Below are 22,248 nucleotides of genomic sequence, written 5' to 3'. Positions count from 1 at the left end.
CAACAGCCTGTTGCATATTCATACACTTCATACATGATGCATAAATTCCCTTCAAACACAGGATTCTGTCTGGTCATCGTCAACTTCCCCCCAATCCTAACAGCGCCTTTGAGGCGGGAAGAAGTTCATGTCTTCTGATAAGAGGGCAATAAATTATTTTTCTCTGAAAGCTTTAGGTGTCCTGTGGCTGCTATCTCGCTGCAAGTCCTTTCTTTACAAAAAAAAGTATCTTACATAGCACAGTTTCTATTTTAACATTTTTTATGGCCTAAAACTATATTTAACACACTACTTAAGAGAATTAATACGACATTACTTTCTAACACAACACATATTTAATATTTGCGAAAAGCCAGTCATACAATATGCATTTTTCACATACACGTGTACGCAGTGATTCTCGCAGGTGCAAGGCAAGGTTATTAACCCATCTAGTTGGAAAACGTATTGAGGTGCACAAGCCCTTCTTATCCTCCAGACACAAACTCAGCCTCTGTGCAAAGTCAGGATTTAGAACTGGTGCTCTTGAGTTTAATCAAATGTGTCTCAGTTTGAGCATTTAACAGCAAAAGCCATTGGTATTCGTGGAACATAGGGCATTGAGTACGTATCTCCTGAAGGAAGGTATGAAAGGGATTGGATAAATTGTGATCTGTGTGACAGGGAGGTAGAAGGTCCCCACCTTGCCATCTTGTCTCCTCCACAGCTACAGCTGCTTCTCTCATGATCTGACTAATTGACATTCTTCCCAGCTACACACAGTGCGGAGTGCCTGCCCCAAAAACAGCCCTGTAACTCCAGACACACACATCTAGACTAGTACCAAAATAAACCAAATTATGAAAATGCATGCGCTAATTTTTCTTTCCCCTACTGTTTCACAAAACCCATCTGGCCAATTTCTCAGGTCTAGCTGCTCTCAGCATTCCAGCCCTGGCTTGGCTCAAGTACCCCTCTTTCATCCTTCTCTTTTGCATGAAGAAAATCTTAATTTCTAGATATACATCTAAAAATAGGACCCAAAATAATCCATATAGTGGCCAGATGTTGTTCCTCTCTGTCTCTGTTTGTCACAAGGTGCGTGGCTCATTGCTCTGCTGTTCTCCTCATCGATCCAGGATTTTTTTTCCAGGATCCTTTTCCTTTACACACTCAACCACTGAAAACACAAAATTACATTGACACATATCCCTTGGCAAAGACATCTTCACATTAATGCACAAACAGGCCGTGACACAACATCCTAGAGGGGAGAAAGCAAAGGATTATGTTCAGAGACGTTCCTGTGTGCCCCAAGCTCCATGTTGACACAGACTGCGCACCCACGGATGCAAACAGACAAACACCTGTTTGTGCAAAGGGGAGCTTGTTTCCAGCAACCTGTGGGATGGAGCTGTGGGGTCAGCACTGCAAGCTGGCATGGCAGCAGCGAGCTCTCCTTTCCTCCCCAGCACCTGCAGCCTGCAACCTCACGTTGTCCCTTCCATGCTCCCCACCCTGTCCCCTTTGCAATTTTTCCCTCCATTGCTTCTTGGCATTTGTCTCCTACCTGTGTTCTTGGCAGCACTTTTCCCATGGCCCTCTCCCTGGCTTCTCTTTGTAACATCCTGTATCTTACATACAAAATTCATCTCACATCCCCTCCTTTGTTTTCCACATGTCCCATTTTGCCCTGCATGGTTGTATCAACTATGCTTTCCCCCTTAAATCCAACGTGAAATTCTTCTTTGTGAAATTCTTGCCTGTTTCTGCATTCTGACACTTCCTGCCCTTTGGATCCCGGTGGTGAGACTCCCTGGGCTTCTAGTGTGCAGCTGCTTTCCTCAAGCCCTGAGGGTATCCACTGACTGTCTCACCTAGCTCTTCCCTGTGACTCCTGCTCCTCCACCTGATCCGTGCCACTCTGCATTTCGCCTGCCAGATCGATCTGCAGCTTTCCTCTGCTCCTCTCTCCCATCTGTGCTCTCTCCTTTGTTGCAAACGCAAGTGCACTCATTGTGCGCTCTGCAGATGCCCGTCCCTGCTCTCTCTGTGTGTTCTCTGGGCTTTGTCTGCAGTTGCTTTGCCAGCTCAGCAGAATATATCCCATCCTTTTCGGGGACTTGCATCCTCAGACAAAATGAGGGAGGTGCAGAAGTTACATGACGGATCATTGTGTGGAACAGACACTGTCCGTGTCTGCCTGCAGCCCAGACAACAATGGGAATGGGAATGGGAATGTCATTTTCTCCATCCAGTGTCCCAATTTTGGTGCTGCACCCTGTTCGTGCTTGGTGTTTATGTGGGTGTGTGCGTGTGTTTAGGTGCAGTACATACCTGTTTGGGTACGGAGGGGATATTTTCCCTCTGTTACACTCTCTGACTGCTGTGAGTGTGGAAAGCATGGTACTTTTCTGCTGAGGCGTGCGCTGAGCTCGCCGGCGTGTGCCATCATACGTGAGCACGTGGCTGAGATGTGTTTGGGCTTTCATGCATGTCATCTATTCTTCTGCTCCCAGCAAATGCAGGGTGAATGCACCTAGAAGCAATTATTTATGCATTTTGGTCTATTACCTTGCTAGTCATGTCACTGTGTTCTGATGGGGGGCACAGGGGACTTTAGTGTTTATTTTGAAGGCTGAACAAACTAACTGCAAGCCATTTTCTGAGCAAAAGCAAAACACAATAACTGGGTATTTTAAGAATTATATTTACTGAGATAACTCCTAAGTGGTTCCAAACCACTTCCAAACTGTTTGCTGAATAACAAAAGAGCGGGAGGATGTGAATTTGCATTAAATTTTCTTAGATTTACATAAATACAAAATATCTGTCCTTTCACTCACAGCAAAAGTAGCAAAATCTCAATGTGCAGAGGGAATGTGTTTAAATGCATTTATGTATTTAACCCACGCCGTTCATCTTGCTGTACTGTGTCCATTAAAAATCCCGGCAGATAATCCGCTTTGTTCTTCTTTCACGATGCCCTATACCGAAATACCCAAGAATTCAACGCACCGGCCAACTTTGCATTGGGAAATGGCTTCCCGAGAGGCAGCATATTTAAATAAGCCCTGCAGGAGGGCTGGGAAGCAGGGTAGGTAGCACAAGGAGAAGGAGCAAGAGGAGGAGAAGGGAATGACGAGGGGTGACACAGCCTGTCAGAAGACTGGAAAGAGGAGGGATGTTTTCAATCGTGATTTTTTGTGAGCCTCTCTTTGCTAACGCGGCACAGATGGAGGTCGCGGTTCTCGCTCACAGTGTGACAGACACACTCTCAACACGAGCAAAATATTCTGAAAGTAATCGCTGCCACACAACGCAAGCTGCAGCCACCACAAGCTGGCTGCAGCATCCCAAACACGAATTTTCACGTTTGAGGATGAAATCAGAGCTGTCCTTCAGTGAGGGTGCCCTTCGCTGAGGTCAGAGCTAGTTGTTGGGTGAGGATTGCGTAAGAGGCACAGCGCGGGGAGCCAATGGGGAGATGGCTGTGGGCAGCTCCGGCTCCTGCTAACGAGGGTTTCTTTGTCTGCAGGCGGCCGCGGGGCCCCGCTGCTGTTTCTGCCTACCGGCCCAATGTGCCGGCAGCAGGTACAAGGCTGGCGTCTCAGCCTGCGGCCCGGCCGTGCCGCCGGGGGGGCCGCGGGCGGGGCCGGGCCGGGCCGGGCCTGGCCGGGGCCGGGGCCGGGGCGCCGTTCATCGCTGCCGCTCTGCCCTTCGCTCGCCCCCTGCCCTTCCCCGCCCCCAGCACAACCTGGCCAGCTCCGAGGGAGAAAAGAGAGAGAAGGGAAACGGAGAGACATAATGGGTTTGATTCACGGTGGAAAGAGAAGCGGCCTGAATGCAGAGTGCGAGGGGAGCAAGATGGGAGCCTTGCTTCTCTTTCACATCCCAATGGCCATCCCCTTGGAGCACATCGGGCATAACGCGGGGAGTACTGGCAGAAACCTCTCCTAGGAACACTGCAGCCACAGATCCTGCATCCGTCAGACCTTGTCACATTCCACGAAAAGGTTGCCGTTCTAATTCCTCCTTCCAGGGTTTCACCAGCGTGACGCTCTGCAGCAAGGCTCCCTCGAGGTTTGCTGAACTGGCAATGGCCCCGGCAATGCAGCCTTTGGTAAGGTGTCCATCAGGGGTACGGAGTGCTGTAAGGCTTCAGAAATACCCAGGGACAGGCACAGCCTCAGCCCCCACTCCCACAAACCCGGCCCTGGGGTTGCTCTTGCAGAGGAGCAGCATTAGGGACAGAAAAGGGATCTGCAGAGCAGTGCTTGTTCCAGACTCTTTTCTGTTCCTTTCCCCTCTGTGTTTGAAGGCAGCAATGCCTGACTTATAATTTGGAAAAATTGAGAGAGCCCTGCTGTCTCTGGGACATTGCAGGAGTGGGAGGATCACTGGTATCCAGGGGACAGCAATTTATTTTATCCCAGATCTGCGGAAAAGAAGAAAGAAAAAAGAAAAAAAGAAGAAAACTGAAAGAGATGTTTACATTTCTGCCCTAGAAGATCTTTACCTCCCTTTGCATCCTGACACTTGAGGTCAGCTCCACACTCCAATCAAACACCAAGAGCGCCTCAGAGCAAAAGGAAAACACACCAGACAGGAAAGGCTTTCCAGACTGGAGGTCTCTGAAGGATGATTCAGGTTTGCAGAAGCAGCATCAGAGAGACTGAGGCAGCGCCAACAAGGGCTTTGTGTGAACTTCAGCACTCACGGATGAGCTCTGAGCTGGTGACAGGAGCTGTTTCACCAGCTCACTTGTGAACAGCCTCCCTCCGAGAGGTTTGGCCCTGCTTAACCCATGCTCTGCCCACAGGACTTGTGTCCACTTCGTGATCCTGCACCATTGTGCTGCCGGCAGTTCCCCTATTGTGGATGTTTTAGTTTCAGCCTCTGCAGAATGCAATTTCTGTGCACAGAAGGGACTTCTGAAGAGCCTTCTGCACGCACACAGGCAGGGGCCCTCGTGTGAGAGGTTTCTTTCTCAATACCAAGCAGTTCTGAGACCTGCTGGAGCAAGAAGTGTTGCCAGGTCCTCTATGCATTCCACACATGAACCATGCCACTGGGTCATTTTCCTCTGTCAGGCTCAAAAATCCAAGGACACGGCTCCCGCCACAACTCAAGAGCTCAATTTCTCAACCAAGTCTTGCAACCTGCTATTTCCAGTCCTCTGGCACGGGTCCATCCTGGCTCCTGCACGCGGTGGGCCGGATGCAAGAGTCAACAGAGGCAGCACTGAGGAAGCGTGCCCTGGGCTGGAGCTGGGATGAGTCACTGCTCCCTTCCCTGTAATCCAGTGGGGCTGAAGGCAGCCAGCATTCCCCAGAAATGGTGACACAGGTGTCATCCCCCTGCTTTCTGGAGATTCCCCACCACTCCTGTGGGTGCACACAAGTACCTACTCTTTGCCTGTGATTCCCAGTGGCTGTTCAGGATCAGTGAAGACCCACAGCTGGCTCACAAAGTATCCTGCCTGCTTCGGCCAGCAGAGCAGTGCGCGCACTCGCTGTCCATGTGCTCAGCGCGGCCCAGCAGCTCTCTGGGTGCCTCCTACATGCCCACGCCGTGCAGGAAGCCTGGGATGATAAGCGCTGCCTCTGCAGCAGCCAGGCAACGCTGTGGACTCTGGCTGGGAACCAGCTGGCCACGAGCCACAGGGGTTACTACAGAATCACAGAATATTCTGAGTTGGAAGAGACCCATCAGGATCCTGGAGTCCAGCTCCTGGCCCTGCATAGGGCCATTACCAAGGGTCACACCAGGTGCCTGAGGGTGTTGTCCAAGCACATCTTGAACTCTGTCAGCCTTGGTGCTGTGGCTACTTTCCTGGGCAGCCCGTTCCGGTGCCCAAACACCCCCTGGGTGAAAAACCTTTGCCAGATATCCAGCCTAGACCTCCCCTTACACAGCTTCAGGCCATTCCCACGGGTCCTATCACTGGTCCGCAGAGAGAAGGGATCATTGCCTACCCCCGCGCTACCCCTGCTGGGGAAGCTGTGCGGAGCGATGGGGCCTGCCCGGTGCCTCTGTTACCATCCTCCCATTGCCATTGCCATTGCCGTTCCCGTTCCCGTTCCCATTCCCGGGCTGCCCGGCGAGAGCTGCGGCCCGGGGGCGCTGCCCGCGGGGGGCGCCAGGGGGCGCTGTGCCGGCGGCCCCGCCTCGCCCGCGCCCTCCCCCGAGGCGGGCGCGCATGCGCGGCCCGGGCGGGGCGGGGGCAGCGCGGTGCGGGGCGCGATGGGCGCGGAGGCGTGAGCGGCCCGGGGGCTCGGGCTGCGCCGAACCGGGACCGCCGACACCGGCAGGCACGGCGGGGCACGGGCGGGCCGGGAGCGGGGGCGGGGGGCAGCGCTGCCATCACCTGCCCGGGCTGGCAGCGGGGCGGGGCGGGGCGGGGCGGGGGGGGGGGCGGCTCCGGCGCTCCGCCCCTGCCCGCCCTCAGGCCGGCTGCGCTCACCGCCCTGTCCCCTCCGCAGAGGCCGCCCCCGAGCGAGGGAAGCATGTTCCGGCTGATGAGGGATGGCGAGCCGGAGGACCCCATGTTTGCCATGTGAGTCGGGGTGGGCGTCCTGCGGGGAGAGCCGGAGGGAGGGCTGCGGCACGGAGCGGCCCCGGGGAGGCGAGCGCTGCCCCCGCGTCCCGCCGGGCGGGCTGAGGCCGGGCGGGCCCGGGGAGCGGCGCGGCCGGCTGGGCACAAACACGCACATCCTCCGGAGGGACAGCGCCGCGAGGAACGGGGGTCGCGTCCCCTGCGTTCCTGCGATGCTGGAGCGTGGTCTTGGAGGGAAGCGTAATAAAGTAGGCCAAAAGGCATCGCAGCTGTCTTGAGAGGAAGAGAGGGCTGGAATAATAACTAATCTTTTTCTTTGCGCAAGGATTTTTTTTTTCATTATGCAAAGTAGGGTTGCAGTTGAGATAGATAAAATCTGCTGCTCTGTCCAGTGTTTGTTGCTGTTCTGCACAGGAAGTCATTAATGGAGCTGGAGAAGGCTGCTGAAACAGTTGTCAAGTTGTGAGGAACAAAGTAAAGAGAAAACAACGAGTAGTTTTGAAACACGGGTATTGAAATCTAACAAAGGTCCCAAGAACTCTTCCTGGGATTCCTTTCACTGAATGTTTTTGTTTCCGTCCTCAGTACAGAAATTGGATGCTATTGATAAATTTTGGCAGTAACACTAAGTTGGCAGCCCTTGCCAAAGCGGATAAGGAATCGACTGCAGTACAGGAAGAATTTGATTATGTTAGACAAGACACTACTAGAAATTTGGTGAAATTTATGTATGTAGAAGAATAGTCAATTTTTTGCTTATGAAATCAATAGTAAGCCAGAATTTTATGAGCTTTGAGGAGATTAGCAGGAGAGGAGACCTTGATGTCCCAGTTAGTCACCGAATGACAGCGTGTTTGTTCTCATTTACATGGCAGGTATGAGTCTAGCTTTTATTATGGGAAGCATTTCCAGTAGAGACAGAAAAGTATTGGTTTTAAGTAGTGGGTCCTTCTGTCATCTCAGGAATAGCCTGTGCTATTATTGCTGAAGAGGGATAATTGCAGGCTACAGGATGTGCAGGAAAAAGCTATGGTATTTCCCAGAAGTTTCTTATTGTGGCCACCCTATTCTGTGACTCTTTATCCTTCCCCTTCTTTTCCTCCTCTTGCTTCACCAACCTGTGTGAGTGTGTGCAGCCCTCTAAGTGGAGGCTGCAAAAGTAGGGAAAACCAGTTGGGGATCCCAGTTATTGTCCCCTTTCTCCTTCAAATCTGGAAAAGCTGTATGTGGTCTCAAACCCTGGGGGGGCAGAGAGGTGTCAGGCCATGCAGTGCATTCTGGAGTCTTGCATTTCACTGTTTGTGTCTGTGTACATGGAGGAGTGACAGGATGATATGTGGGATCTCCTGCTCCCTGGTCCATTAAGTGTAGCCAGGAAGGTCTTTGTGCACCTCCCTACAAAAGATGTTGTAGAGCACTGAGGTTCTGGAGTGGCCTTGGCCACACTCAGCTCCAGAGCAGTACTGAAGCACAACACCAACCTGCTTCTGAGCAGACAGAAATGAGTACCTGAGAGGGCTTCTGTGCCATGAAACCTTCTCTCACAAGAAATGGGATGGGATCCAGAGATCCCTTGGAGCCCCAGTAATCACCATGCACAACACAGACCTCTCAGGATTGTGAATTTCAGCTCGGGACGGGACGCACGGTTGTGTAAGAACACCACAGAGCTGGGAGGAGCGGATTAGATGGGATTTTGTCCTCACCCTTGTTCTCTCCCTCTCCCACAGGGATCCTTTTGCCATGCACCGGCAGCACATGAACCGCATGTTGTCCGGGAGTTTTGGCTTCGGGCCGCTCCTGGGCATCACCGACGGCAGCACCCCCGGCGCTCGCCAGGCTGGCCGCAGGATGCAGGTAACACGGGCTGAGGGCAGCCAGGATCCCTCACACTCCTCTCTGTTTCTGTCTGCCGCCCTTCCTGGGCTGGGCACCCCCTCTCCTCCACACAGGAGGTTTTATCACTGCCTGAATCTCCTAGGCAGTGGTGTTCTGGTCCTGCTCTTTGTTCCACCTGTATTGAGGTGTTGAATGCAGCTGTGGTCTAGGTTGGATGGGAGGAAGGGAATAAATATGTGTTGTTTATCAAGGATATATATTCATACAATGGGGAGAAATGTAGGAGCATCACCTCATGTCTGGTTCGTAGGGGTGATATGGCTCGAACCCCCAGGAATCCGTGGGGCGCTCTCTTGATCTGTTTGTAGAGCCTGAGTGTTCCCAGTTCTGTTTCTGAGAAGGATTACTGTGTTCTGATGGGGATCTAGTGTTTGGCTGCTGCAAAGTCATTCTCTGTTCTGTTTTTCTGTTCTCCTGGCAGGCAGGAGCTGTTTCACCCTTTGGGATGCTCGGCATGGTAAGTTTTCTGTTTTTCTGGGTCAGATTAGAGGCTTTCCATGTAGTGGCTCCATACTGAGATTCATCAGCACTGTGTGCAACCAGTGCTAAAATGTAGCCATCTGTGAGCATGACCAGCTATCCTAGCAGGTAGGGAGGATGGGAATGTCTGAGGAGACCAGGATGAGCTTTAGATTTATAGTAAATGGAGTAGGGAAGAAGGTATTGAACTGAAACTGGAAGCATCTGGTTTCTCCTGGATCTCTCATTGAGTTGTTTTATGACTTCAGGCCTTTACCTTGTTTCCCCTCTAATGTTTTAATCCTGCCTGTGAGCTGTTTTTGAAGAGAGAGTCTAACTCTGTGTGTATGGGGAGGTTGTATTTGCACCTTGACCAGAGAAAAGTCATAAAGCTGTTATAGCACAATATTTCATGGGAATTGGGACAGTTAATATCTGGGAAGAGCAGGTAGTCCCTTAATAACCTCATATGTCTGAAAAGAAGCTGCAGATGTGGAGGCAATGGAGGAGCTGTGAGGGTGTGAGGAAAGGACTTGGCCATCAGTAGTCAGAGGGGATTGTTGCACTTCCTTTGCCAGTGGTGGAGGCTGGAGAAGCCAGCAGAATTCTCCAGGTGAACAGGGCTGGAAGGAGAATGCTGTGTGTACGTGAGAGCACCGCGCTCGGAGCGTGCTGATCTCCGTCCTCCACCGAAATAACACAGTGGAAATAGGTTATTCCAGATCCAGCAGCTTCAGCTGTCTTGCTCTGCACAATTGCCTCAATGAAAGAGACTCCAGCGTCCCGGAATTTTTGTAGCTCAGAGGAGGATTAATAAGATACAAACACATCGACTTCAAAGCATAATAACATTGTGTGTGAGTACTGCTCTGCTGGAAACAAGAACAAGAGGCTACTCGAGGAAACAAAAAAAAAAAAGAAATCAGCAAGTTTGAGCTGACATTGTAATTTTGTTTACATATTGCACAATTAACCTGTGAGACCTGCTGGCCCAGGGTGTTACTGCAGCATTCAGGTTTGCAGGATGGAAAAGGCAGGTGTTTGTAGGGGAAAGTAAGCAAATTTGTTGTTATGCTAGAAAGAAAACAATCAGTGGAAATTTTCTTATGATCACTGTTAGTGCACATGCTGAGATTTCTTCTCCTAACTTTGCTGGGACCCAAGCTCACAAATCCCAGTGTATTGGCAGTTGGATCCAAACTAAAAGAACAGCCTTTGCCAGAACATTGGGCAGTGCAACCTGAGAGAATGGAGAGAGCAGCAACCCCAAATTCTGTTTTGGTTTTGTTTTCTGTGCTACTGAAAGAACATGAAAAAAAAAATCAAGGTTCTACTTCTTCTTAGGCAGCAGGGTTTTTTGCAGACAGTTTGTTGTTCTTTCCTTATGTCTCTTCCCAGACTGACTACTCTTGTGTTCTCTTTTCCTTTTTATCAGGCAGGTGGCTTTATAGATATGTTTGGGATGATGAACGACATGATTGGAAACATGGTAAGAACCCTCCATGACCCGTTCTGTATTGAGGGGAGTGCTGAGGATGCTTCTGCCATCCCCTCTCTTATCTTACTGTGATGCTTGGGATAGACTGAGCCACACCTGCCAAGGCTGTAAGCTTTGCCTCATCACTGGGAGTCAGTGACAGAGCTTGTTCCCGGGTGCAGGGAGAGAAGAGGGGTGAGGAAGGAAGTGTGTGGGTGGACATGTTTAGCAAGAAATAAGTATTAATTTAACAGGAAGGTGTATTCTCCAGAAAAAGACACCCATGGGGATTATGTTCATCCTATTGTAACTTCTTACTTCGTTGTAGAGAAGGAATTAAATGCCATCTCTTCTTCCCTCCCATCCCTTCTTTCCACCATTCCCCATTCCTTCTTGTAGGAGCATATGACAAATGGTGCTAACTGCCAGACATTTACCTCCTCAACTGTCATCTCCTATTCCAACCTGGGTGATGGGCCCAAGGTCTATCAGGAGACCTCAGAGATGCGTTCAGCACCTGGCGGGGTAAGGAGGAGGCTGCTGGCCTTGCTGTGAGAGGGAGGCTTCATTTGGTGGCTTTGTGGGTGGCCACCTACAGCACTTAGGCTCCTCAGTCAGCTGCAGTTCGAGGAGCACATTGTGCTCTTGTGACTCACTGAACCGTGCCAAGGGCCCCTGGGAGGAAATGGGAAGAGCTGGCAGTGGGGAATCCATTCTTCCCTCTTTGTAAGGTTGTGTCTGACATCCTGGGAGGGGTGGCAGTGCAGATTGCCTGAAACGCTGGTGGCAGGAATCAGGGTGCCTTAGGGGGCTGGGAGAAGGAATGGAAATACTGACTCTACATGGGAACCTGCCCCCAGATCCGTGAGACGAGACGAACCGTAAGGGACTCGGACAGTGGCTTGGAGCAGATGTCCATCGGCCACCACATCAGGGAGAGGGCCCACATCATGCAGCGCTCGCGGAACCACCGCACGGGCGACCAGGAGGAGCGGCAGGACTACATCAACATGGACGAAAGTGAGTAGTGCCCGTGTCCTCCTCCTCCTCCTCCTGCCAGCCCAGCCAGGTGCTGCTCCCCCCTGAGCCGGGTGTGTCCCTGGCAGGTGACGCGGCCGCGTTCGACGATGAGTGGCGGCGAGAGACGTCGCGGTTCCGGCCGCAGCGGGGCCTGGATTACCGGCGCCACGACGGCAGCGGCGGCCGGCGAGCTGAGGGGGCTCGTCTGGCCATCCAGGGCCCCGAGGATTCTCCCTCCAGACAGTCCCGCCGGTACGACTGGTGAACTGGAGCAGACCTTGTGGGGGGTGCAGCGTGGCCACCCCCAAACCTGCCTACGCGCTCCTGTAAGTCTCAACAAGTTCCCTCTTCTTCTGCTGTGTGGTTGCCTCTTAACAGCCATAGGGTTTTGGTTTTTTTTTTTGTTTGCCCTAATCTTACATTATTTTGAAGTTTCAGTTGCAAAGGGATTTTCCTGCTTTGAGAGAGCAGGGGAGGGCGTGCATTTGGAGAAGATGGAAGCTGTTTAAGTTAGATTTGTCATGAACAAAAGACCTGTGGTGTCAGCCTTAACTGATGGCTGGAATAGTGTGATGTGATGTAGGATTGCAATCTGTGGAGTGTTCATATTGTCATTGTGTAGAACTTAGAGATCATTTGCTGCCCATCCAGTTTGAAATATAAGTAAGTGCAGGTGTCTGCTCTCCTATGCTTTGAATAGGGCTTGCTAAGATGTGATCTAGTGCTTGAAAAGAGACATTTTCCCCTTTTTTGATGTCTAGACATCAGGTTTAAACATGTCTTTATCTGTCTTCTGCCTTCTAGGCACCACTTATTCTGTTTATGTCTTCTGTTTCCTTTCCTCCCAGGTACAGACAGTGAAACTCTGAAGCCCCTTCAAAGCACCACTTGGACCCTCCTCAAATTTAGTATTAACCTCCCTCCCACTTAAGAATTGAAACAAAGCAACTAATCTTCTGCATTGCTCTATTTCACCCCATTTGGGTGCTGCAGTGGGGCATGGGGAATCTCACTGATGTGCAAGGACCACATTAATTGCCCATTCCCTCTCTGCTGTCCCTTGGCTCTGTTCTTTCTGCCAGTAGTGGTGGGCATGAGGAGCTGCCACCTTGCCTCTTCCATCCTTTCCACTCTTTCTGTGCTGGGTTGGGCTGGTTCTGAAGTTTGTGTTTAGTCCCCTGTGAAAGGAATATGAGGGAATTCTGCTAGAACCCCCTGTCAGTCCCCTCACCGGGACAGAGGCTTCCATTCCCCTGCTGCTCCTTGGTGCATCTCTGGAGGAGCAGAAGGATGTGTGCGTTGGAGAAGGGAGGAGCAGAACAAAAGCTGGATCAGCCTGTGGGCCCCCTGACCCCTCTTCAGTCAGCTCCCCCACTTTTTTAATTTGTGAAACTTGTAACTAGATGTTTACTGAATAAAGAAACAAACTGTAAAGAATTGGTGGATCGGTCTCTACCTTCAGCTGACCTAATTGTGCCTGCTGTGGAATTAACCAGCCTCTTGCACATCCTTGGAAAATTGCTGAGGAGAAACTTGGTGTGAAATTCTCAGGCTTTGTTTTCTTATAGAAAACAGCCTAACAGCCTTCCCATGTAGTCACAGAGTGAGATGATGCTCAACATGGAAATTGTGAAAGAAGACCCAAGAACTCACCATTTGCAAAAAATGCCCTCTAATTGCTGTAGTTTTGTGTGCACTCAAGGGAAATTGGTTGGTCTTTCTTGCTGCCTGGTCAGCTGTGCAGCCCTGAATTGGGCCTCTGGGGTTCCTGCACAGACAGGGAATATTTCCATTATTTTCTCACTATATCACTGCAGCCGTGGCTGACAGTATGAATGACCTTTCCATGACTTCCTCAGTATTAGGTGAAAATTGAGAGGCATGAGGAATATAGGACCAGGGAAGATCTCCTGGGTTCTTGGCCAGTTTTGTGCTCTGGCACACACTCTTGCACAAACCTTTTCATGAGTTTATTTGAAACAGAAGGCAGGAAATCAATTCATGGCTTACACTTGGAAGTGGTGTGCTGGGATCTTGCGGTGTATCCCTCTGTTGTACATGTGGGCACTAACAGAGACACACCTTGCTGGGGACTGACTGTCCTGCCCTGAGAAAAGGATGAAGCACCCTATGGAAGCTCAGGGCAGAGTTTGCAGAGTTCCACCCTTCAAGGAAGTGCAGAACAGAGCTGTGGCTGGAGCCCACTTCCCCATGCCGGTTTGTCCCATGGGAAACCCCAGTAGGAGTCATAGAATAGTTTGGTTTGGAAGGGACTTCAAAGACAGCAGCCTGCTGTCCCTGGCAGTGGAGTGACTTTCTGGAGGTGTCATAGGCAAGCCCTGAAGAGAGCAAGGCTGAAGGAGGAGCTCCACAGAAAAAAACAGGGCTTGGGAGAGGTTTCGTGGAAGAAATCCTGGGGTTGCCAGACTGTGAAAGAAGGGACTGCAACAACAGCAGCCCTCATCTCTGGCACTCTTGAGCCAGTGCAAGATGTGGCACCTGGTGCTTTGATCCACTGAAGAACCAGCTGAGCTCAGAAAGGTGCTCACAGCATGGAGATGGTGGCAGTAACCAGCTGCCAGGTCCTGGCCAGGTTTTGAGGTGATGTCTGAGATGGAAAACAGATGTTGCATTAATAAGCAGAGAGGACTCAGTTTCTTTATGCAGAAGAGCCAAATCTTTATTGTATAGATCATATTTTATATGGATTTATTGTATAGGTCAATGTATAGGATTATCAGGAGGCAGTGTGTCAGATCTTAGTGGTGGAGAATACATTCACACTTAGTTCATTGGTCAGTACATGGTATTTTGCATGTCTATCAAACTTTATAGTTAGTTTACATATTTTTTCTCCTGATTCTCTTGAGACAGATCTTATTGTTTATGCAGGTGCTAGTTGTTTTTCACTCAAGAATAAGTTGTTGTGTTAACGAGCTCTCATACCAAGATTGTTTTCACACGGGAACTTGCAAATTACTTAGCTGCCCTTAGAAGAAATGACAGGCTAGCTATTAATTTAACAGAGCAGGGCTGATTTTATGAGGCCTTTCTTTTATAATTCTTCTACCTGTCTACAACAACAGGAAGGTGGCCGTGGTGGGGATTAACATTGACCTTTGATCATGAGGATCCATTCCTCTTTGGGCATGGATTTCCTAATCTTGATCTAATCCCAAATCCCTTTATCTGGATTCAGCCTTTGCTCGCTGTTGGGTGCTGTCCTGATTACAGATTTAGGTAGGACCCTTGCGTGCTCTTCCACTGGGCAGTGGGAGGATGATTACCTGGCTGCTGAGCCTTGCTGAGTGCTGCACACTCACTGCCAAGGTCTCAGCCTCCTCCAGGGCCAGCAGGGCACCGGTGCTCTGGGAATATGGGAAAGGCTTCAGTGAGAGGAGAACTTTGTGTTAAGGCAGGAGCCCAGGGGAGACTTTCAGAGATGCCAAACCAGGAGTAGGGGAAGTGTATTGAGAGGGTGAGCCCTTTCCCTGTCCCAGGCTGACATGAGCACTTCTGGCTTCAGAAAGCAGGAGGGTTTCTCCAAAGGAGGGAACACGCTTACCTGGGTTCATTTTTTCCAGTGAGTTACAGTTTCAAGTGAAATGTTTTGCCCTTAAAAACCATCTACCTTTCCTGCACAGGAAAGGCTGGGATGAGACTCTTCCATTTCTGAAGTGTCTCTGACAGCTGTGCCAGCAAGATGGAGAAAGAGAAGGCTGGATGTTCTCGACATGAAAATCAAACAGTATTTCTTTCAGATGGGCATGACATGATTCCAAGTCACCCTTATCCATCCAAGGGAGACAAAATCCCTTCTTGCTCCTTCTCCCATAGCTGTCACCTTCAAATTGGATGAATTGAAGCACCAAAACAGGGCAGTTCAGTGATACTACTGCATCTTCCTAAGGAGCAAATAGCACATCTGAAGTGAGACAGAGGGAAGGGGAGGGGGATAGAATGAGGTGAAGATAGGCTGGAAACACTAATGGGAAGATGGATAGTATAACCTTGGATGAGAATGCACTAGCTACACACAATAAACTAGACTAGCTACACACAATAAACTAGAAACTTAGGTGGTTTTGTTGGTTGTATATTCAGTTTTCCATAACTGAAAATATATCTTGAAAATAAAGCCCATTAGGGCTAGAAGGAACTTTGTCCTTACATGTTTTTGTGGGTAGCCCTGAAGGTCTGTGCATCTCTCACTGTACTTTTTGAGGTATTGTAAAATACTGGGGAATTGTAGAATACTGAGGAGAAAGAAGTCTGGGAAAGTTAACCTGCTGTCAATACTTGTAAATGAAAAATTAGATGACATCCACACCTGAAAACCAGGCAAACTGACATTAAATCAAGATAAGAGATGCAAAGTGCATTAAATTTAAAAATAAGCATTTATGTCTCAGTGCTTATAATATATGATCTCACTTCTCAGTATTGTTCCTGTCCAACAACTGTGATAATTTCTGATTAAATTATGGGTTGGGTTAACAAAGGCACTACAGCAACTCGGAGTCAGAGGTTGCAACAGCACAAGGCATTTTATCTGGCCACACAAGACTGTGTTCTGAAGTAAAACAAGTTAGTAATTATTAAAACAACAAAAAGGCCAATATTATAAATTTTACTTCACTGATAGATTTCAAGTAATGAGGGGGAAAAGAGAGTGTAGAATATGAAATTATTTCCAGTAGGATGTTGTTGTGAAACTAATGCTCATTAGTAACTTGATTAATGATCTGAAAGAAGGTATTAAACCAGTGCTGATGAAGCTTTCAGAGGATCCAAAGAACAATGAATGTAATAAATGTTGGAAAAAGATGAGATGTACTGAACAGTCAGTAACTATTGGTGTGTTTATTTATAAACAGTAGGTATTTTTGGCTGCACTGAATGCAGAAAAGACATTCACCCAGGGACATAAACATTGTCTGTACTCTTTCAAGATGGAGAACTCCAAAAGGAATTGGGATTGGAAGACAACCAAGGAAATGAATGGTACTTGCATAATTCTTCCTCTTTGCAGATGGGTTACACTGGGATGCTTTACCAAGAACATAGGTAAAAATGCTCCCCTTTGAAGAATCACAGAATGGTTTGGGTTGGAGGGGACCTTAAAGATCATCCAGTTCCAGCCCCCCAGCCATGGGCATGGACACCTTCCTCTGGCTCAAAGCTCTATCCAACCTGGCCTTGGACACTGCCAGGGATGGGGCACCCACAGCTTCTCTGGGCAGCCTGTGCCAGTGCCTCACCATCATCACAGTAAAGGATTTCATCCCCATATCCAGCACAAACATTCTCTCTTTCAGTTTGAAGCCATCCCCCTTCTCCTGTCACTACATGCTCTTGAAAATAGTCTTTCTTCATCTTTCTTGTACCTCCCTTCAGGTACTGAAAGGCTGCAATTAGGTCACCCCAAAACCTTCTCTTCTCCAGACTGTACAATCCAAATTCTCTTTGATTTTCTCAGCCTTTCTTTATAGAAGAGGTGCTCCATCCCTCTGATCAATTTGGTATATCAGAGTAGTGAACCAGTTGTGGGAAATCTGGGTATTGGACGCTAAAAAGGAAACCAAAGAAGACTCAAGAAGGGTGAAACAAGGATGCCTTGAAGCCTGGAAACACTGCCCAGCACTGCAGGTTAAGGTGAGCTGAACTCCTGTGTCTGAGTTCACTCACTGGAGCACGGGCTGGCGTTTCCTAAACGGGAATGAGGCTTCTGACAGCAGAGGGCTCTTCAGCCCAGCAGAAAACCTGCAGCGACCTCACCATGGAACAGGGAGTGAATGCAGACCTTGTCAGAGCAGTAGAGCACACCTCTGTTTCCCAGCTCCCCCCACTCCAAACCCCAAAAAGAATATGGGGAGTGGGCACAGGAATGGGGTGAGGGAGTTCTTGGCCACTTGAGAAGCCAAGCAATGGAATTGTACCAGTCCCAGGGCTTCAAAAACCTGTGAGTAGGAGAGGGAAACAGACTGGCACAGGGCTAGACTGAAGGGAAAGGTGGGAAGGGCAAAAAGAGACCTTTTGACTTGACAAGGCCTTCGAAGCAGGTGGGACCACAAAGAGCTGCAGGGAGCTGAGCTCTCTCTGGGCACAGTGGTTTGCTCAGGAAACAAACAGGCGCTGCCATGGGGCTGGAATATAAAATCCTACAGGCTCCAGTGCTGGAGAACAAAAGGATTTAAAATAGACCTCAGTCCAGTGTATAACTTAAAAGTGATTTGTTTGATTTGCAGTATTTTTTTACTTTCCATAACACTCTAAAAAATGGACTTGATTTTATATTTCAGCCCTGTCTTAAATGTAACTAGGATTTTTTTCCCTCCTGGGAATTTTCCTTTTTAAAGACAACACTTCAAAAACTGTTTCCATGGGGAAACTTCACTTTGGTTATTACTTCCACCATCTCCTCACATCTGGATGGCTTTTTAAATCCTGAGGGCACTTAATACAAACTTAGCATGGGGGGCAAAAGGTAATAAAAGGAAGGGAAATAGAACAGACACTACCTGTCTCCAGCTGCTGGTGATATAATGTCCAGAGGTAAGCTGGGAGACGAGACACTAGCCTCACCATTTCCATCCCTTACTAATGGCAGAAAAGGAGAACAAAGATTGCAAAAGAATAAATGCTTGAGAAAATAAATAAAACCCAGCAACATGGCCAAATTGGATAAGGGTATCACACAGGAGGACATAGGTGGCCTTGAAGGTGTCAGTAACAGCAAAAGGGCTAAAGTTTGTAGCACAGAGTGAGGAAAAGTGGCATAGGGCCTAAAATCAAAATTTTGGCTATAAAGTGGAACTTCTTTGATTATAACCATCAGAAAAGAAGAAAAACTCTGGATGACCAGAGGAGAAGACATGCAATACAGGAGGCATTTCTGGTAGCTATAGGTGTGTGTTACTGTGCCTGTGAGAGATGCTGGTCAGACTCCACCTGTGGAAGAGAACTGTGCTCATTTCTAGCCAAGAAAGCCTAAATTGAAGTGCAGGTAAGAGAGCACTTTTGCACTCTATTTGAAGAGCAAGTAAGAGAGTAAGGAGAGCTCACAGTGCACGAGGGGGCTGATTTGGTTAGTTAAGCAAAGTGAAGTCTGTCCTCAAGGGAAATAAACACCAGGGAGGAAAAACAGCTTCAGCTAGAGCCAGGCTGGCACAGGCACAAGAGAATATCAACTAGCTGTGAATTCACTTAAGCTGGAAATTAAAAAAACTTTAAACCACTAGAGCAGTTGGGTTCTGGGGCAGCCTGCCAAGGGCACCAGTGGGGACTGTAGAATTTACCAGCTTGGGATTGGCACCTGAGAAGCTTTCGCAAGGGATTGTGAGACCACAGTGGTGAGAGATCACACTCGGTCACCAGGAGCCTCCTTGCTTTTGCTCCCACCAAAGAGATCATCATTCCCACATCCTGAAACCAGTGCTAAATGCTTCAGAGGCAGATACAGCCAAAGCCTCCCCAGAAACATTTTCTCCTGATCTGAAGGGGGTGGGGCTTTACTTGTCCTCAGAACAGGAGGGTGCAGGGCAGTTTTTAACATGTGCACAAGTGCTACAGGAATTCTGAACATTCTTGCTACTGTAAAAGGGTCACAGCTCTCGAATCCAGCTGACATTTTGCTGCCTATTGAATTCATCACAACAGGAATATAATTGCACAGTGCACAAAGAATTTTTGCAAATGAACTCCTTTCCTTGGCAGGAGAAGAGCTTGCCACCAGCAGAGGAGGCAGACAATAGTCCAGCCTAGTTCCACACTGGATCAAGAGGGGTGCTCCTGGAAAAGTGCAGAAGATGAGAGAAAAGCACCCAAAAGATGGGGTGCCTGTGGAACCAGCAGAGAAAACAGGTGGTTTTTATTATATGAGTATTTCAGCTAAGCAGTGACTAGTACTAGGAAAAGGGATGAGGAAAGAAGAGCCCTGTAGGTGGGAACACAGACAGACTCCCATGGAGAGAATGGCAGAAAGGGAAAGAGGTCACAGAAGGAAAATGAGCAGCTATTCCAGGGCATACAAAGAAGACAAGAAGGATGTCAGAGATCTGAAAGACACATTTGCAGCAGCTGACATGAGCTGTGAGATTCTTCTGACTACTCTACCTTGCTCTGCATCAGAATCCTGCAGAGGCAGGGCCCCATCCCAGGAAGGATGGCTCAGCTGTGGCAAGCAGCAGGCACAGCCCTCAGTGGCTGCTGTTAGGGGGGTCTTTGTACAACGGTACAGCCCCACGGGCAGCAGAGGGGGACACACACCATCTGTGCCAGCTCTCCCCACAGCCCAGACTGCGGCACCCACCTGGCACAAAGGGCCTTCAGGGGAGCACCCTGGTGCAGGAGAGGCAAGGCATCCCTGCAGGGAGCTCTGGGGACCACACAGATGTGTGATCACCCTGCAGACCAGCAGGTGCAATCTGGCTGGCACGGCCACGGCCTCTGCAGCACTCCCCAGCTGGCACCAGGAGCTCACCAGGACGCAGGTGGTGGGCACAAGTTCTGCTGCTGGGCAGGGCTGCCATCCTCCCTGCTGCCCCAGACAGGCCTGGGGGGGAAAACCTGCTGTCCATCCAGAGATGTGGCTCCCTCCAAGCAAAGGAGGCTTGGTAAGGTGTAACAGCACTTGGGTCCACACCAGCCCATCATTCTTCAGGGAACAAAGAAGACCTGCCAAAGGTCTCCTCTGGAGAACAGAGGCAAGGGCAGCCTCAGCAACCCCAGTAAAGAAAATGTTGACTCCTTCTGAGCACACAAGGACCATCTGTGACACCAGAGGTACCTCAGCACAGAGCAGTGCAGGACGGGGAGTACCTTAGAGAAGCCCTGCAGGGTGTCTGCCCAGCTGTGACACTTCTCTCCACCCTCCAGGTATGGATGGACACTGCTGCAGGAGCCAAGCTGCTGGCAGCAGCTGCCCAGCACCTTCACCACCTTCAAGAAGGGGAGCAGCAAACTCCCCAGAGGAAATTGTGTCCCAAGAGTGCAATAATTACCAACATTAACCCCAATCCCATGTTACCTCTTGCCACGGGGCAGCTGGAGGTGGCTGGCAAAAGTTGGACATCAGTGATAGAGCAGTTCAGGTCCTCTCCTGCCTCCTCCCTTTCCTGAACCCATGTGAAAGCCCCATTCAGGTACCCAAAGAGGGTTTGCGATGAATCACTGTGCAAGAGCTGTTAGACTTTCTGTGCTGGGGGTGGCAGATCTCCTGCTCCTCATTTTGGGACAGACATTTCTCTGCACCCTCTTCTACAGCCCCCTAAACCTGATTCCTTTGCAGGGCTTAATGTGTCCAGGTATTTCTGTTCTTCTCTACTCAGGCCTTTTCTTTGGAAAAAAATGGGTTAAAACATAAAGACATTTTAAAATGAAAACTTATAATGCTCAGTACTTACCTCACTCTTGCCATCTTCAAAGTGATTTATAAATGTTAACTAATTAATTAATCTTCACATCTTCTCCAACTGAAATTCAGAGTCATGGCTGAAGCGAGCAGAAAAATAAAACCCGTGGTTTTCAGGTGAAGGGCAAAGGCAAACCTATGCTCCTGCCCTCTGTTTGCCATCCAGCAAGGCAATTTGCAGCAATACTTTCATTCTGCACTGCAACCCTCTCATTTATTTTTCAGTCCTACCAAAGGTCTGAAGTAATTTTATGTGCTACCTCCAGCTTTCCTTTTCTTAATGGAGGTCTTAAAAGGTGCTCCCTTTGAAAAGTAAACAAAATGGAAGACTTTCAGAGCTGTGTTTAATCCCAAACTCTCCTAAAATCCTTAACACAGCCAGCCTTGAGAGGGGGATACAGGCAAACGGGAAGGGGGAGCAACGCCAATCTATGGCAAATGCTGCTCCCAGAGGATGAGCTGACCCTGGGACATGGTGGGGAGGCCATGGCTGTCAAATAACAAAGTTATGGCACACGGACAGAGCCAGGTTTGTGCCAGCTGGGACTGAGCTGTGACGATCCAGGTCTGGGGCTTCAGTACAGCCCGGGGCTGGAGTGGTGAGCCCCACCAGTCCCACGCTGGTCCACACGCTGGCTGCTGTCACCCACGTGGGAATTGGTGCTCCCAAGGCTGATAGCAGCGCGTGGCACAGAGCTGGGGCACTGCCCTGCCTGGCCCTTGCTGCACAGGGCATCACACGAGCGCTGTCACACACAGCCGGCCTGGAGCTCTCAGTGCTGTCTTCCAACTCCTCCTGGGATCTGCAGCCTGGATTTAAACTGGATTCAGGGCATTGAAACAGAGCCTTTGGGTCTAATAGCCACCGTTTGGTTAAAGATAGCAAAGCCCAGCAGACCAGAGAGGAGATGAGGCACTCAGGGCAAGGAGCTGTTACAGCTGCTCCTCCTGAGCAGCAGGTTCTGGTGGGACACAAAGATCCTCCTCCAGTACTGGTAACTTCAGCTCTCCCTGGAGGTGACACTGCTCCAGCCCAGCTCCCGCTGGATGTCAGCCAGTGCCTGTTAGGACACGTGCTGTGTCCGACTGCTCAGCTCCATCCAAGCCCATTCTCATCACACCCCAATGGCTTTGCAAGCAGCATATCTTTCAAAGGGTGCGAGGTGCCAGACATGTGGCAGGTGCTTGACAGGTATCTCCTCCCCTGTCGGCACCTCAGCTCCAGACTAGCCCTTCCCAGGGAGCTGAAGATCTGATACATATGGGCATTATTGTTCCTGCAGACAATCACAAACACAGCGAGCACAGTGCCTCTGCTCCCTGACAGAGACAGATGAAGGTGATGTGACGCAGAGGGAAGAAGGCTCAGGTGATTTAAACAAAAGCTGGAAGCTTTGTCACAATGCCTCCCAACAATTTCTGGAGAAGAGGATTCATCAGGGA

The 22,248-nt window shown here is 49.6% G+C and overlaps 1 protein-coding gene and 1 long non-coding RNA gene across 3 annotated transcripts; one reads left to right on the top strand and one right to left on the bottom strand.

The window, feature by feature from the left end:
• Positions 1–4,385: 4,385 nt before the first annotated feature.
• LOC141728164 (uncharacterized) lies at positions 4,386–6,120 on the bottom strand. 2 transcript variants are annotated; one of them, XR_012578957.1, is made up of 2 exons: positions 4,582–6,120; positions 4,386–4,417 (listed from the first exon to the last, which is right to left on the bottom strand). It is a non-coding gene; the product is annotated as an uncharacterized LOC141728164 (long non-coding RNA). The 2 variants fall into 2 exon arrangements; XR_012578956.1 differs by having other exon boundaries at positions 5,958–6,120.
• Positions 6,121–6,135: 15 nt separating this feature from the next.
• MLF2 (myeloid leukemia factor 2) lies at positions 6,136–12,830 on the top strand. The gene is made up of 9 exons (XM_005486051.4): positions 6,136–6,293; positions 6,465–6,538; positions 8,269–8,395; positions 8,859–8,894; positions 10,332–10,385; positions 10,773–10,898; positions 11,234–11,393; positions 11,480–11,719; positions 12,242–12,830. Exons 2-8 carry the CDS (start codon positions 6,489–6,491, stop codon positions 11,656–11,658), a joined length of 732 nt encoding a protein of 243 aa, XP_005486108.1. The 5' UTR covers positions 6,136–6,293; positions 6,465–6,488; the 3' UTR covers positions 11,659–11,719; positions 12,242–12,830.
• Positions 12,831–22,248: the final 9,418 nt, after the last annotated feature.

Source organism: Zonotrichia albicollis, chromosome 2 (genome assembly GCF_047830755.1).
Source record: "Zonotrichia albicollis isolate bZonAlb1 chromosome 2, bZonAlb1.hap1, whole genome shotgun sequence".
Taxonomy (NCBI): Eukaryota; Metazoa; Chordata; class Aves; order Passeriformes; family Passerellidae; genus Zonotrichia; species Zonotrichia albicollis.
This window is presented reverse-complemented; position numbering and strand designations above follow the sequence as displayed.